Source organism: Alligator mississippiensis, chromosome 3 (assembly GCF_030867095.1).
Source record: "Alligator mississippiensis isolate rAllMis1 chromosome 3, rAllMis1, whole genome shotgun sequence".
In the NCBI taxonomy this organism is placed as follows: Eukaryota; Metazoa; Chordata; order Crocodylia; family Alligatoridae; genus Alligator; species Alligator mississippiensis.
Genome location: NC_081826.1, coordinates 178,058,858 through 178,074,626, shown reverse-complemented (window position 1 = coordinate 178,074,626; position 15,769 = coordinate 178,058,858). Strand labels below are relative to the sequence as shown.

Genomic DNA, 15,769 nt, shown 5'->3' with positions numbered 1-15,769 from the left:
CAGCTGTATTCCTGTTTTGGGCTGAGCCCTGGCCAGAGAGCATTCTAACATAACACTTGTATTTGTAGTTGGCCCTTCTCATCTACTACTTTTGTTTTCTTCTTCTTTGTGGAGTTCTGTAGCGTGATTGCAGAGAACTAGGTATTGTCCTAGAATAGCTAGCTAGGTGATTCCTTTTGTTCTCATTACTACCCTCTTTTCCTTTATCTTTTCCTTGAACTCTATAAAATATATCAGTACTACACTGCCTCCTTATCATTTTTTTTCCCCCAGTTTCATTGTGTCAGTATCATAAATGAACATACAGAAACAACTTGAAAACATTAACCAAAACACAGGAATGTTTATGTTGCATCAGTAATATCCCATAAACATTATATATTTATGTGTAATCTTGAAATTCTTCTGTACTGTTGACGTCACTTAAAATAACAGCATCAAATTGCACATACTTTGAGTAAAGAGTCTCTCTACTCTGGTGCAGGTGAAATTTCATTCCCAAGAAGCATGAAAGGTCTGGATTCTGAGAAGTCAGAACATGGCTCCTCCCACAATACCAGTTTATCTAGCATCTTCCAGAACTGTGCAATGGAGGTAAGACCAATACACTTATACACTGGTAAGATGTAAATGCTTTTTTAGGTGCCTTTGGGCATACCAGATCCATATTTTCTTGCATGCAAAACACCCCAAATATAATATGAACTGTTTTAGAAAGGCAACGTGAAAGGAAAAAGGTTTTACCTTAATTAAGTAACTAAGTAGCAGCAGGTAGGGAAAAGAGAGAGGTGGGTAGGAGGCTTCCTCTGAAATTTTCCAGACAGCATCTGGGAAGTTGTTGCGCAGCAGCATGGCTGGAAGGAGCAGCACTCTTATCTCCCCACTTCCTCATGAATGTGCAAACAGAACCAGCCTGTAGCTATGGAGTGATCTGAGGCTGACACTCACTTGCAGTCTGGGGCTGCGGGCTCTTTCTGACACCGTCTCTTTGGCTGTGCAGGTGTAGGTCCTGGGGGGAGGCAGGTAGTGGCAGCTGCAGTTTGACACTTCCCTTGCAAACCTTCCTCTTCTCCTGGCGCAGGCATGGTCCAGGTCTAGGCATGGAATGACCCTGCATGTGTACTGTATCTGGGTCTGGGGCTCTGTACTATGCTGGGTCAGGGGCCATATGATGGATATGACCTGTTGTGGTGGGACTTGGGCCATGTGCCATTTCTGACCTGGCACATGGCATGTGACCCCAGACCCAATGTGTTGGGTCCAACCTCACATGCTGACTCTAGAGCTGCATGCCAAGTCCAGGACCAGGTACTGCCTCTGGAGCCACGTGCTAGCACATGGTCCCAGACATGACATGCTAGGCCTGACCTGTCCCTTAGGTTCAAAGCTATGTTAGTGGCCATGGCTCCCAAAGCCATGGCAATTAACACTGCTACTGCTCTTCCCTGCACCAAATTTCTGGACTCGTGGGGGTCCCTTTTCCTTGCATACAGTGAGCATTCCAATTTCCCTTAGCTGGTTATGGAGAAAAAGGTGTGGTTATATGTTGAGAAAATATGGTACAGGTTTCCCTCGATTTATGCTGTACATGCCTTCCTGGAGAACGGTGCACAAATCAAATTTGCATAAAGCGAACCCACTTTACAATGTAACAAATAGGAATAGGTTCCCATGGTGGTGAGGGAGGGAGGGACAGAGTAAGGCTGGGACTAGGGAAGGTGCAGGGGGAGGGGTGCTGCTCCCAGGGCTGCACAAGGTAGCAAAGTAGAGGGAACAGAACAGCACTCACCCCAGCCCCAGCTGCAGCGGCCCCACTGGGCTGCACTGTGCTCCACCTGTCCCTACTCACTCCTGCTCCTGGGCTGCGCTGTGCCCTGTTGCAGGCAGCTGGTATTGGCTGCTCTCGGGGCTGCTGCAGCTGGAACTGGGTTGAGTGGGGCCATGGCCCTTTCCCCTCCCCCCACAGACTTACCTGCTTGGGCAGGGGGGCATCTGTGCTGATCACGTAAGAGTGAATTTACCTTGCATATAACAAATTATGGTTTAAATATTCTCATTGCATAAGAGGGAATTTGCATATAAAAAACCCACATAAATCGAGGGAAACCTGTGTATAGGTTGATTTTTAGGGTACAAAGTAGAGTACCTGTGATTTTTAGGGTACAAAGTAGAGCTGTGCAAAATTTTGGCAGCAGTTTCATTTCGGAGGTGTTTTGGCACCCGAAACATCGAATCTGAAATGAAACAGAAGGCTCCAAAACGAAACCATCTGAAATGTTTTGGAGGTGGGCTAGTGGGGAAACGAAAACTCATGGGAAAGGGGGAAGGAGGTGGGGGGGGAGAAGGACTGCTTTGATTGACATCTGTAGTTGACCAGTGTCTGCGATCTGTCCCTGAGGTCCCTTCCAATCCCAGTGCTCTGAGGGAAGAACAGCAGCCTGCTGTCAGCCTGCGCAAAGGTCTGGGGGTCCACACCCCCTGGGAGGAGTCTGGCACAGCCCCGCAGCCCTCCTGGGGGGCACAGACCCCCAGATCTCCGTGCAAGATGACAGCATGCTGCTGCTGCCGGCAAGTGATACAAGTATTGCTTTTAACAGTTTGAGGTGACGTTTCACAAACCCCCTTGCACCTATCTCCTTGAAACTTGGCAGGTTTCATGCCCTCAGAAGGGACTACAATCTCTGCAACTTTCATCTGAATCAGGTAAAAAATGACAAAATTATAGGCAGTTTTGTGATTCCCGTTATAGCCTATGGCCGAAACATTGTCAAAACTCCGAAACAGATTCGGACGAATTGAAACGGGACCATGATCCGAAACACTGAAATGAATCACTGTCCTTCCAAAACACTGAATCTGAAACTGAAATGAAACATAGCCGTTTCACACAGCCCTAGTACAAAGTGCTTTTATTCTTTTGATTTCAGTAGTTATCATAATCTTGGAAGGAACAGAATAGTAACTCAAAACATGTAGTGCAAGGGGAGGTAGCAGAACATCACGGACAAGACAAAGTCCTCTCAAGCTTTTTTCCTTGAAAAATGGCTTTTTAATTGATAATTGAGTTATCATGCTCCTTTTTCTGGTTGCCAGTTGGTGCTTTTAGGCTTCTGGTATTGGCTTTGTGACCAATGCGAAAACAGCTTTTGCATCAAAATAGCAGTTTTGCAGTTGTTTCATTTTGGGTATCTAGGACCCAAATAGTTTATCTTCTAAATATTCTTCTTAATATTTTTGTTATGTAGACTCCCCAATCTTCCTTTTATCATGAGATGTGAGGAGATGGTAATGGTAAAAGAAAATACTTTAGAATGAGACCTCTTGCATTCTTTGGTTGTGAACTTGAAAAGGCAGGTGAAGGGAGTTACAGAAAATATTGATGGAAAGACCTAAGGTTACTTGGGATGTGGCTAGATGTTGTACATGAATAATACATGAACATCATTAGTTGCACCAGTATTGAGATTGTACAGATGTGCAGCTCACGCAGTAGGTAGTTAATATAGTCCCTCACCAGGTGACAGGGGAGCAAGTAATAACCTGTTGACCCCACTTGCTAAGTATAGGGAAAGTTCTACTTTTGGGGAAGTTAAAGTGGGTTCAAAATGGCCTTCCAATTTCAACTTAGCTCGTCCCAGTGCCAGTCTTACGCTTACAGACCCAATCTCAGTGACTGACATCTTTATACTTAACTTCTGTATAGTTACAGGTACAGAAGTTCCATGCACACAAACTGGTCTAAAAATTGCAGAATCCAGTTTAAGATAGACCTGGATCTGTGTAGTATCAAATTTATGTGATTTGGGTCAAACCAGTGCATGAAAATTCTGTACACTTTCCCTATGGGGAAAACCTAGCCACTGGGTCCAGCCCTGGGGCTGCTCTTTTAACTCCCCCTTCCCCCCCCCCCCCTTCCCTGCACAGGCCCTTCCCTCCCACCCTCTGGGCCGGCCAGCCCTGTCAGTTCCCATCCCACAAGCTGCTGCAGGTGCAGCCATGTTTATCAGTGTATGCTGCTGCCGAAGCCAAGCAAATAAGTCCCGGTGCAGGGAAGGGCAGGAGGGATGGGGGTGTTGGTTCACCAGGAAGTGGGGATCAGGATGTTACAAGTAGTCCCTGATCTTCTCAAGCTCCCCCATGGACCCCACGAGTGCCACTAACCCTGCCAGACACTCCCAGACCCCAGCAAAAAATGGGTGGGAGGGGTCATACCTGCCCCTCCCCCCACTTGCAGGTCATACCTGCCCTCCTACTCCTTGCAGGTTGCACCTGCTCCCCCACCACACCTGCAGGTCATTGCTGCCCCTCCCCCAGCCCACCCGTGGGTAGCACCTGCCCCCAATCCATTGGTGGACCCCCAGTTCCCTCCAGCCTGCTGGATTCCCAACCCCCTCCCCCGCCACTAAGCCCCCTATCCTGACTTACCTGATATCAGGCAGCCATTTTGAACTGATTTAACCTCCTCCTAATGCCCCCAAATGTGTGTACTTAGCCACAATGGATATGGAAAGAAAATCTAACCTCGCAAGACTTATACTTGTAGTTTATTTCACCACTCATTCTTTCAAGGGTAATTCTTCACTAGATTGAGCAAAATTAGCTTGGTTTAAGGGTGTGCTTTGTCTACTAGCTACTTCTTTACAATGGTGCAGTATCAGTTATGCCACTGAAAACATTATATCTGTCCAGGCCCATAGTCCGATCATTCCTCCACCCATTGCAGAATTATTGTTCTCCAGGATTTCATAGATTTCATAGACATTAGGGCTGGGAGGGACCTCGGAAGAGTCCAGCCCCCTGCCCAAGGGGCAGGAATTCATCTGGGGTCATAGGATCCCAGCAAGATAAGCATCCAAATTTCTCTTGAAGGTGTTCAATGTAGGTGCATGAACCACCTCCGGTGGCAGGCTATTCCAGACCTTGGGGGCTCGGACAATGAAGAAATACTTCCTTATGTCCAGCCTGAAACGGTCTTGCTGAAGTTTATAACCGTTCAAACTTGTCATCCCTTGAAGCACTCTGGTGAACAATCATCTCCCCAGATCCTGGTGAACACCACTGATGATAAATTTATAGATGGCCATCAGATCACCCCTGAGCCTGTGCTTTTCCAGGCTAAAGAGTCCCATAGCTCTCAGCCTGTTATCGTAAGGTCTGTTTTCCTGACCTCTGATCATGCGTGTGGCTCTTCTCTGGACTCTCTCAAGCTTCTCCACATCCTTTTTGAATTGAGCCCAAAACTGAATGCAGTACTCCAGCTGCGGCCTTACCAAGGCTGAGTACAATGGGAGAATGATGTCCTGGGATTTGCTTGAGAAGCATCTATGGATGCAAGCCAGTGTTTTGCTTGCTTTACTAGCCGTAGCATCACATTGAAAGCTCATGTTCATCTTGTGGTCAGTCATGACCCACAAGTCCCTTTCATCCGTAGCACTAACCAATGTAGCACTGCCAAGCCTATAAGGATGCTGCAGGTTTTTTCTTCCAAGGAAGGAAGGAATTTTTGCATTTTTCAGTGTTAAACACCATCAGGTTTTCGTCTGCCCATTTCTTGAGCCTGTCAAGGTCAGCCTGGATCACCCTCCTGTCCTCAGGTGTGGATTCTTTACCCCAGAGTTTGGTATCATCGGCGAACTTGGCCAGTCTGTTTCTGACTTCAATGTCCACATCATTAATTAAGATGTTGAACAATATGGGTCCAAGGACAGAGGCTTGAGGGACCCCACTGGTCACAGGGCACCATGACAATTGACTTCCATCAACCACCACCCTCTGGGTCTGACCACGGAGCCGATTCCCCAGCCAGCAGATCACGATGGACCTGAGGCCGCAGTTGGCCAGTTTTGTCAAGAGGTGATCATGAGATACCAGATTGAAGGCTTTTTTGAAGTCAAGATATATGACGTCAATCTCCTCCCCCTTGTCCAGGTGATGGGTCACCTGGTCGTAGAAGGAGATAAGATTGGTCAAGCAAGACCTACCCGCAACAAACCCGTGCTGGCTATTCCTCAGGAAGTTGCCATCGGCCAGTCTGTTGAGAATGGCCTCCTTAATAATCTTTTTTAAGACGTTCCCCAGGATAGATGTCAGGCTGATAAGCCTTTCTTGAAGATAGGCACCACACTGGCCTTCTTCCAATCTTCAGGCACTTCACCATAGCATCAGGAATGCCAGAGGCTGGGCTATGATGCTAGCCAGCTCCTTGAGTACCCTGGGGTGTAGATTGTCAGGGCCAGCTGACTTGAAGGTGTCCATCCTCTCAAGGTGTTCCTTCATGAGGTAAGCATTGATGGAGGGCAGGGAATCTCCCTCACCCAGGCCCTCTGTCCCATAGTGGGCAGGGGCGTCCCATGGGACTGATGAAAGACGGATGCAAAGTACCCATTTAATAGGTTGGCTTTTTCCTGGGCGTCAGTTGTCAGTTGTCCCATCTGGTTTAGCAGAGGTCCAATGTTGCCAGCTCCCCACATATCTAAAAAGGGACTTTTTACTGTCTTTGATACTTGTAGCTAGTTGGCATTCCATTGCAGCCTTGGCTTTCCTGGTTTGCTCCCTTCAGGACCAGACCAGTGCGGAATATTCCTCCTTGGAGGTGGATCCCATCCTCCATCCTTTGTAGGCCTTTCTTTTTTGCTGCAGGAGGTCCGCTAGTTCCCTGGAGAGCCAAGGGGGCTGCTGTGCTCTTTTGCTGCCTTTCCTCTGAGATGAAATAGCATTATCTTGTGTTTCGAGGATCGATCCCTTGAGGAGCAACCACTCTTCCTGAGCTCCCCTCCCCTTGGAGTCATGGTCCCTTAGGGCCTCACCAACAAGTTTCCTGAGCTTGTCAAAGTCAGCTTTCCTGAAGTCAAGGACTTCTGTATTGCTGACTGACTTGCCAGCTTTACAGCAGATGGTGAAGGTGATCAGCTCGTGGTCGCTGTCACCCAGCTTCCCTTAGATCATTAGGTTGCTGATTAGGTCATCCCCGGTTGCCAGTACCAGGTTGAGAAGTGCTTTTACCTCTCGTTGGACCGTAGACCTCTTGTGTCAGGTAGAGGTCATCTACGCGCAAGAGGAAGCTTTGCAACCACTCGGATTTAGCCGAGCGCTCTTCCCACGAGATGTCTGGGTTGTTGAAGTCTCCCATGACAGCCATGGAACTGGAGCATGCGGGCCTCAGCCAATTCCATGGTGAACTCCTGGTCAAGCTCTTGACTTTGGGTGGGAGGTCTGTAGTAGACTCCCACCATTGTGCCCCTGAGGCTCTGTCTGTGTGGAGCCTGGAACCATGGGCTCCATCTGGGTGGCGGTCTCTGAGGTGCCAGAGGTGGGGACCCTTGGGTTGTGACACATGCCCATTCGTGGCATGCCACTGGTGGGCTGGCTACAGCTGGGGCTGGCTTTCCTAGGGCGGGGGCACACAGGCAGGGCCGTGGGCCCTTCCACTTGCCCTCCTGCGCAAACTCCATGCTAACTCACGTGCCAGGCAGACAAGCGCACCTGTTTGCACGGCCTGTTCGCGAGGCTCCGGTTGCGTGGCTCCCTGGGGGGCTGGGTGAAATGGGAGCCGGGGCAGGTTGAGACCCTTCTCGGCTCCAGCGTAGCTGCCTCCCTGTGGCTAGGCTGGGGCTAGTACCTCCCACCAAGGGCCCCACTTACCTCCGGCTGCTGCTGGGGGTTGGTGGGAGCGCCCTGCACCAGTTGGGGGTCGCTGGGGCCTTTGGGAGAGCGGGGGCGCAGCGGGCTTGCACCCGCGTGTCTCGCACTGCTCTTGGAGCGTGTCAGGATGTTCTAGCGCTTTCTCTAGTCCAGTTTCAAAACAATCAAAGCATGGCACTTCTACTGGGGAAGAATACATTTTGCTACTATTCCCTATACAGACTTTTTAGTAAAAGCAGAAGTGTACAGATTTATAATATACATGCAGGAGATGCATTTTAGGGGTTAATGTTTTTATGCATCATGTACTTTAAAAGCTTTACAGTGGTATGTGACTACCACTTTAGCAGTGTATTTAGTGTATTTAGCACTCACATGCTTTTCATAAAGATCAGTGCAGTTAATATATGATGATCATCATTACTATCATTTTATAGGTAAGAGATGCACAAAAAAGGATAATGTGTAACCTTGAGCACCATGATAAGGTGACAGTGATGAAAACAAAACCAAGGTCTCCAGACTGTTCTGACACCTCTTTGTCAGGACAGGGTGGGCATTATACTGACACAGCTGGGTTTTAAAAGGCTTTAAAACGTTTATGTTCCTTGTTTTCTGTTGCAGGTGTTGATGTCAAGTTGCTCTCAGTGTCGGGCATGTGAAGCTTTAGTTTACGATGAAGAAATTATGGCTGGATGGACTGCAGATGATTCCAACTTGAACACCACTTGTCCCTTCTGTAAAAGCACTTTCTTACCTCTTCTTAATGTGGAATTTAAAGACTTTCGTGGCTCTGCTAGGTTGGTAGATTTTTCTAAGTGCTTTGCCTTTTTCCATTAAATTCTGCACATGGATTTTGCATGCTCATTTTGTCTGTTTTGGTAATGAGGACTTATTAGGGAACTTGGAAAAATAAAGATACTTTTTACTGCTTATGTAGCCATTACAAATCACTAGCTGTTTTACTTGTGGTTGTACAAACAGAAAAAGCAAATTAAAAAGATCCTGAACCACTGAGCCTTATGGTATAGTAACCAGAAAACAATAAATACTTAGGCTGGCCTAAGGCATAATCAAGGCAAATACTTGATTATGCCTTCAAATGTCTCATTTTCTGAAGCATTTCCCACATAAATGTTGCTGTTTAGAAGATTGTATGTCCTTTAAAAAAACAAACAAAAAAACCTAAACTAATGTATAATGATTTTAAAATAAACAAAAATTGCAGAAGAGCTCTGTTGTTAGAATATTTGTCTAAACTTCAGCAAATAAGGTTTCTTCCATGACCAGGTTTAAGAAGGTTCTGCAGGGTTCATGATAAGTCACTGTCTAGTTTGGCCAGTTTGAAGGACCAAATGATAGTGAAGAGCCTATTTGCCTATGATGTCACCAGCATTTTTGTGTTCTGTCTCAATAACTTTTGTCATTGCTCTTAAGATAATTGTGACTTTTGTTGGCTCATCTTAGTACTATCAGGTAGCATTCATTTTTGCATCTGTGTCTGTCAGCAGGCCAGAAAAGCCAAAATATAAATAAAACTTACATTTAAAAGATCCTTGGAAAATCAGATCCATTCCTGATGTATTGGACCCTTAATATGTCATCTTTCTGTTTTTACAATCTTATTATTAATTTAAAATACCCATCCTCAACAGTATTTTGGTTAAATCTTTTTCTTGTTTGGCCATCTATGTACTCACCAAGACAGAATATTCTGTTGACTAATATTAGTTGTTCCTTGATGTATTCTTGTAGTGAGGAGTGGCAGTTTATTTGTATTCTAGAGCTTACCCCAAGTTTTAATATTGGATTTGTGTTTTTTTGTATAGAATGCCAGTTTTTTCTTTGCCCTTGTATAATTTCTATTGCAAATATTTGGAAAGTCAGTTCAGTGTTTGTATACTTGTATAACATTAACCTTCCTCCTCACCATTTTCTTAATCTTCCCTTATTATCATTTAGCTTTTTTCTGAAACCAAGTATCTCTGGAGATAGCTTACACAGTGGTAACATTCCAATAACTACTGATCCTCTGGAGCTGAAACCTGCATCCAGCTCTGCTGTTGCTGATTTGATGAGTTTTTCAGATCATCCAAACTCCAATGAGATCATAGTTGAAGAAACAAGCTCTACACCTGAGCAGAGGTAAGGAAGAGAAAGGGATGTATGTGTTCTTGGTTTAATTTAGAAACTTAACAGCATTTTCAAAACTGTTTCATTTCTAGAAAAATGTACACTTGGCATAGCCTTATCCCACTGCATGTTAAATGATAGCCTGTAAGAGAGGGCACAGGAGTCATTCTTGTTATTGAGCCTCAAGATCAAGTAAACTGATAAGAACAGGTTTACTTTTATTTTTATTTTACACAATGTAGTAAACCAGTTTTGATCTGTTCTTCTTGCTGAACTCTCGTGTCACGTGTCTCTTAAAGAGACCCAAGCATCATATTTCCATCTAAAATGTTATGCTGTGTATTTTGTCTTTCTTACTTGCAGATCATCTCAGAGCAGACTTCTTGTTCTGCAATTTAATTTTTTTAAATAATTCAAGTTTTAAATGCATTGCCTACAGACAGTCCTGAGAGTGTTCATAATGTGCTATTTACTATGTGAGTTGCACTCAATAATTATGACTAGTCAATGGCAAGATCTTGCTTTAGTTCACTGATTAGATGCATGTCAAAGGATATGAAATGTGTTCAGGTGTGGGGGGAGGGGGGGTTTGTTTGAGCTGACAAAAGAGCACCTTTCAGTCTTTGCCTGGATCCATTTCTGTGCCAAATATGTAGACAAGATAGAGGCTCCTTAATGGTAAATTTTAAGAGTTAAAATGAAAGTAAAATACCCCCTGTTCCTTTTTCTATTGTTGCACGCATTTTTTCCCATGTGTTTTCCCATGTGTATTGTGCTGAGGTTTTCTGTGTTGCATTCACCCAAATGACTGGGTTTTTTTCCTTTCAGTAGATGAAAATAGTTTGGGGATGCCTATCTGATAGTCTTCCTCTAGCTCCTTTCACCAGCTGTTGCTGAAAAGTAATATATTGACATGTTCTTTTCTGAAATTTAAACAGTAATATGCCTGAAGAACAGAGTAAGGGCCCCAGAGCAGTGACAACATCTGGCAACAATCCACCAAAACCAGGAGCATCTTTGACTCGGAGCCATAGTGTGGGGGGCCCCCTGCAAAATATTGATCTGTCACAGAGACCATCTCATGGAATTTCAACAGTTAGCCTTCCAAACAGCTTGCAAGAAGTTGTGGTATGTTTGCTAATAATTCCCGTGATACCTGATGTAAGTTAGTGAATTGCAGTATAAACAACATTCTCTGAGTCTGACTGCAACTTGCCATTCTTGATTGCTTGGGGTCCTGTCCAGCTCAAATGTATACCCTCATTTTCATCCTTCTATTTACTGCCTGGAAAGTGAAATATTATCTTCTAATAAGAGAAAAGGATTTCCCCTTGTCTCCAGGCATTTTGAACAGTACTGCTTGGTTTGAAATACTGTATTTACTCAACCATAAGACAGCCCTGAAACTGCTACAAGATTTAGCACAGGTACTCCATAAACACACTTTTAAGCACCACTTTGGTACCTACATAATACATAATATATAATACAAACTATGCGTGATATTAGTCCAAAGCCAAAGGCTCATGATTTACCATACTGGGCCCCAGCAGAGTCAACAGGACTTCAAGCCATGGTGACCCCGCAGCTCAGCATTGCTCAGCATGTGTATGTATTCCAGATACCCCTCACAAAGGATCCATGTGTTAATTAGCCCCTGACTCATGACTGGAACCAGGTGTTCTTGTCACGAGTCCTGGTATCGTCTAAAAATCTATATGCAGATGAGGCACAGGGCAGCCTGCTCTGGTTCAACCTCATGGAGGATGGGACCACACTAAGCATGTGCGACAGGCTCTGAGAAGCCCTGTTTGGGGCCCTGTTTGGTGAAGTTTGCTAGACATTTAAGGCTGGTGAACAAATAAGGATCAGAAAGAAAGGCAAAGTTCAGCTGCGGGGGTGAAGAGGAAGTAAAAATTCGTTCAGTGTAGTGGCTCACCATGATTTAAAAAAAGTCTGCACTAAGGGGGACTGCATACAATGGGCACTACAATATATCTTATTCAGATGGGCTGCACTAACCTTTACTTGTAGCAGGTTCACAATAGCATTGAAACAGATCTATGCCTTAAAGACAGAAAAAAGGATCAACAGAGCATTAGGGTGTAAAGAGTGGAGGAGGGAGACTTAAAGCTCAAAACAATGGCAGTGGTAAGCATGAGATAAGCATGAAATGGAAAAAGTTGAAGAGTGGAAATGAAGATCTGGAGACAGATGGAGAATGGACAAAGGTGGAGATGAAAAGAAAAAAGATGACATCAGAAGCAGTGGTGGAGGCAGCAAATGATTAAAGCAGTGATGCCAAAAGGCAGAAGGGAGCAGAGGAGAGTGAAAGACAGAGCAGGAAAAGGTACGTCAGGTGAGAAGCAGAGGATGGTTGGAACATGACAGGAGGCCAGCCCACCAGCAGTGGCACAGTAGAAAAACATGGAAGAAGCACCGAGAGAAGCTAGAGGAGTAGAGGCTGCAGATAAAGGCAACTTTAACTGGTGACAGGAGGCAGATGGGATCGATGATGAACAAATATGATTTCCTGGAAAGGGTATGGTTTGAGATTTTTTGGAGATGTAGGCAGAGCATCTCACCAGCCTGATTGCTTTCTCAAACCAAAAGACTTGGGAATTGACTTATTGAGGACAGAAAAGAGTATGACAACTTTTGGAAGAAATATGCAGAGAATTGTGGGAGGGCAGAATTAAGTGGAATAGATTTAGTTCACAGCAGGGGAAAAGTCAAGAGAGAGAGTGATTATAATTTGAATGTACGTGGATTTAATAGAACCAGAAGACATAGAAAGATGGATGGAAAAGTATGTCCAAAGGACTACATCATTAGAGAAAGTAAGGGACAAATATGGCATCTGGATGGGGACTTGGAGGGCATGAATAGTGTTATAAGCAGATGAGTGGAGCCCAGGTGAGGTGCTACATCTCCTGTCAGTGATCCAGATTGGGGCGCACTGGAGTTTTATAGTGTACCACAGGCAACTAAAAAGTTGCCGCAAATGCAGAAAAGTGGGGCACATGTCTGCACAGTCTTCTCATGGTGTGCTACAGATGTGAAGGAATGGGGCATAAAGCAGCAGAGTACCAGGAGTCCATAAAATTCACTTTGTACGAGAGTGGGACACTTGTATCATAGGTGCCTCAAAGCCTTTGCAAGTATAGTCAGACCCCTTGCGGAACAGCAAAACCTGGAGAAGAAGAGCAGAGGAGACAAGTTGGACACTGAGATGGAAATGGTGGAAGAAACTCCGCAGAAGAGTGAAACAGAGAAGGAGGGGGGCAAAATTTCTGTGATTAAGGCAGAACAGGAGGGGATAGGAGATGGAATACATGTGGTGGGTACAGCAAACAGCTCAGATGTGGAGGTGGGGAAGAAAGAATAGATAACAGAAGTGGAAACAGCAAGAGAGAGAACCAGAGAGACAGGCTGGGAAAAGAAAGAAAATGCAGGGACTGAAGATCAGGAAGAATAAACCTGATAATGGAGGAGGTGAGTTGGAGGAAGAGCCAGAGACCAGTTTTCTGCCACTGATGCCTCTGGGTTCCAGCCTGGAGTGGAGACTAGAAGGTGGAAAATGGTGCAGAGGTGGAAATATGTGAGATTTCCTAAATGCAAAAATGATCTCTCAGCTTGCAAAGGCTACAGGAAGGTGAGGGAGGGAGGAGAGGTCAACCATCCTGAACAGTAGCACAGATGGAACAGGTGCACTTGTTTTAAAACAATATCTTGCTGGTGATAGAAGTGCAACACAGATAGGGCTTGACAAGCTCATCAAGGTGCCCAAGAGGTACAGGGAAGAAGGAACAGTGGGACGTGTTTTGGGAGTGTACATATGCAAAGTGGGTGTGGGAAAGAGTCCATCACTGTCCGAGTGTCACCAAAATAAACTTGTCGTTAGAGATGGTGGGAGATGGACTCATACCAAGGGGACTGGAGGCAATGTTATCAAGGACTTTATTAGCATATGCTAAACTAATTTATGGAAAGTAAGAAACCTCTGGGTGTTTAAAGGGTTGGCTTTTACTGAGTGACTGAAGCTGGGGCTGCATGAACTGAAATACTACATCTGTTGGGACAAGGAAGAGATTGGAGGGGAAGAGGGAGAGAAGAAGTGGAGAAAAAAGGACTGGACATACTTGTTTCACTAAACCAATAAACAGGACCAGTGGGAGGGATGGAGAGTTTTAGGTGGTTACTGAGTTAACAGTTTTTTTTATGGGGTTTTGATTGAAGAGAGAGATTTTTGTAAAGGTTTGTGTTTTTTTTCCTGTGGGAAGTTGATGTATGTTGTTTAAGGGTTTAATATATGTAGCTGTTTCTGTTCCGTGAAGTCTTGGTAAGAAAAAAAAAAAAAAGGATGTTCAATATATGTAGCTTTGTAAGTATAGGGTGATAAGCAGGGATTCTGGAGTTCTGTGATTAAAAAACAAAAAAACTCCCCAAAAAACAACCAAAATTATCTGATTACCCCCCCCCCCAAATCTGTGTTTTTCCATTATTAAAATGAAGCACCACTCATATATATCAGTTGAACGCAATATTTATTGAGATATTTGCAATTTTAAAGCAACTTGGAAGCCTACCAGTGCCTCAATCACCATAATAAAATAAATTCAAAGTACCTATAAATGTTGGTAGGTCCCTCTTTGTGCAATAAAGTCTCTCCACCTGATGAGCGCAGAGCTGCTGCTGCCTATTGTTGAAGGCTGTTTTCCACTTGAGAGGTTTCTGATGGATGGTTATTATAATATATTGAAATGCTGATTCTTAGCAGAACAGTTGCTGTAACTAGTTTCACTTTTGTATTTTTTTAAAATAAGAGAAGGAAAAGCTCAGCAATCAAAATTGACAGTCTTGTTAAAGCTAATGTGTGTGCACTGCTACTAGATGCATAGAAATGTTCACTGGCAGCAGTGCAATATGCTGCCAGTGCTGCCAGTCTCTCTATTGTCAAGAGAAATGATCTCATAAAGCAGTGTTTCTCAATCTGTGAGTTGTGACCCAAATGTGGGTCGCAAGAATTTATAAAAGGGTCATGAAGAAACTTAAAAATGGATCAATAAACTTAAAAAATGGGCTCTCCTTTAAAGAAGAAAAATGTGGGAAACTGGCTTTTCCCTTACAGGCTGACAGAGTTCCAGTCTGCAAGGGGCTGTTGGGGTCCTCCCACCCCACATACCCAGTCCCTGCCCCACACACTGAAGGGTTGGGACCTGGGGATGGGGGCAGCAGGTCAGGAGTGAGGGGCATTGGGTCCTGATACAAAAAAGGTTGCGAATCACTGTCATAAAGTATTTTCTGGGAGCAAAAGTGCTTGTTGTTTATATAGTAACTGCTGCTGCTGCTGTTTTAGGATCCCTTAAGAAAAAGGCCCAATCCTCTTCCCGTTTCTGTACCTTATTTGAGTCCTCTGGTGCTGCGTAAAGAGCTTGAATCCTTGTTGGAGAATGAAGGGGAACAAGTGATACATACATCCACATTCATCAACCAGCACCCCATCATTTTCTGGAACTTGGTTTGGTATTTCCGGCGCTTGGATCTACCTAGCAACTTGCCTGGGCTCATTTTAACCTCAGAACATTGTAACGAGGGAGTGCAGGTAAGTGCCTTCCGAGCAATTGTAATATGCAGATGTTACAGCATGTTGAATAAGATTATTTTTGCTCATAGAAAAGGTCAACAAATCCTTGGCTGGCAGCATTTAATAAAAATTATTTTAATCAAAATCTGGCCTGAATAACAATATGTAGGTTTTTGCTTCTAATACTAGGAAATACATTACTGTCTTTTGTATGAATGATCATGAGTGATAGTGCAACCAACACCTGTATCCTGAGCAGGTTATTTTCTAGCTCTAAAAAGCATTTTGAATAAATATTTGGAAGCAAGTAAGTGAGGTTTTCCTAGAGTACTGCTGGAAGGGGGTGGAAAGAATTTAGGGAGCTTTCTAGTGATTCATGAACGGGATCTCTAGCATACAGCAGGGTGG

General features: G+C 44.6%; 1 protein-coding gene across 7 annotated transcripts in view; it reads left to right on the top strand.

Moving 5' to 3' along the window:
- The window catches only part of DENND4C (DENN domain containing 4C), a 177,188-nt gene that overhangs the window by 149,662 nt on the left and 11,757 nt on the right, over positions 1 to 15,769 (top strand). For all 7 annotated transcript variants that reach the window (XM_059724675.1, XM_059724674.1, XM_059724678.1 and 4 more), the window contains 5 exons: positions 485 to 594; positions 8,266 to 8,441; positions 9,604 to 9,786; positions 10,713 to 10,902; positions 15,134 to 15,379. In XM_059724675.1, the coding sequence (XP_059580658.1) occupies positions 485 to 594; positions 8,266 to 8,441; positions 9,604 to 9,786; positions 10,713 to 10,902; positions 15,134 to 15,379 (905 nt within the window). The remainder of the gene's footprint in view (positions 1 to 484; positions 595 to 8,265; positions 8,442 to 9,603; positions 9,787 to 10,712; positions 10,903 to 15,133; positions 15,380 to 15,769) is intronic.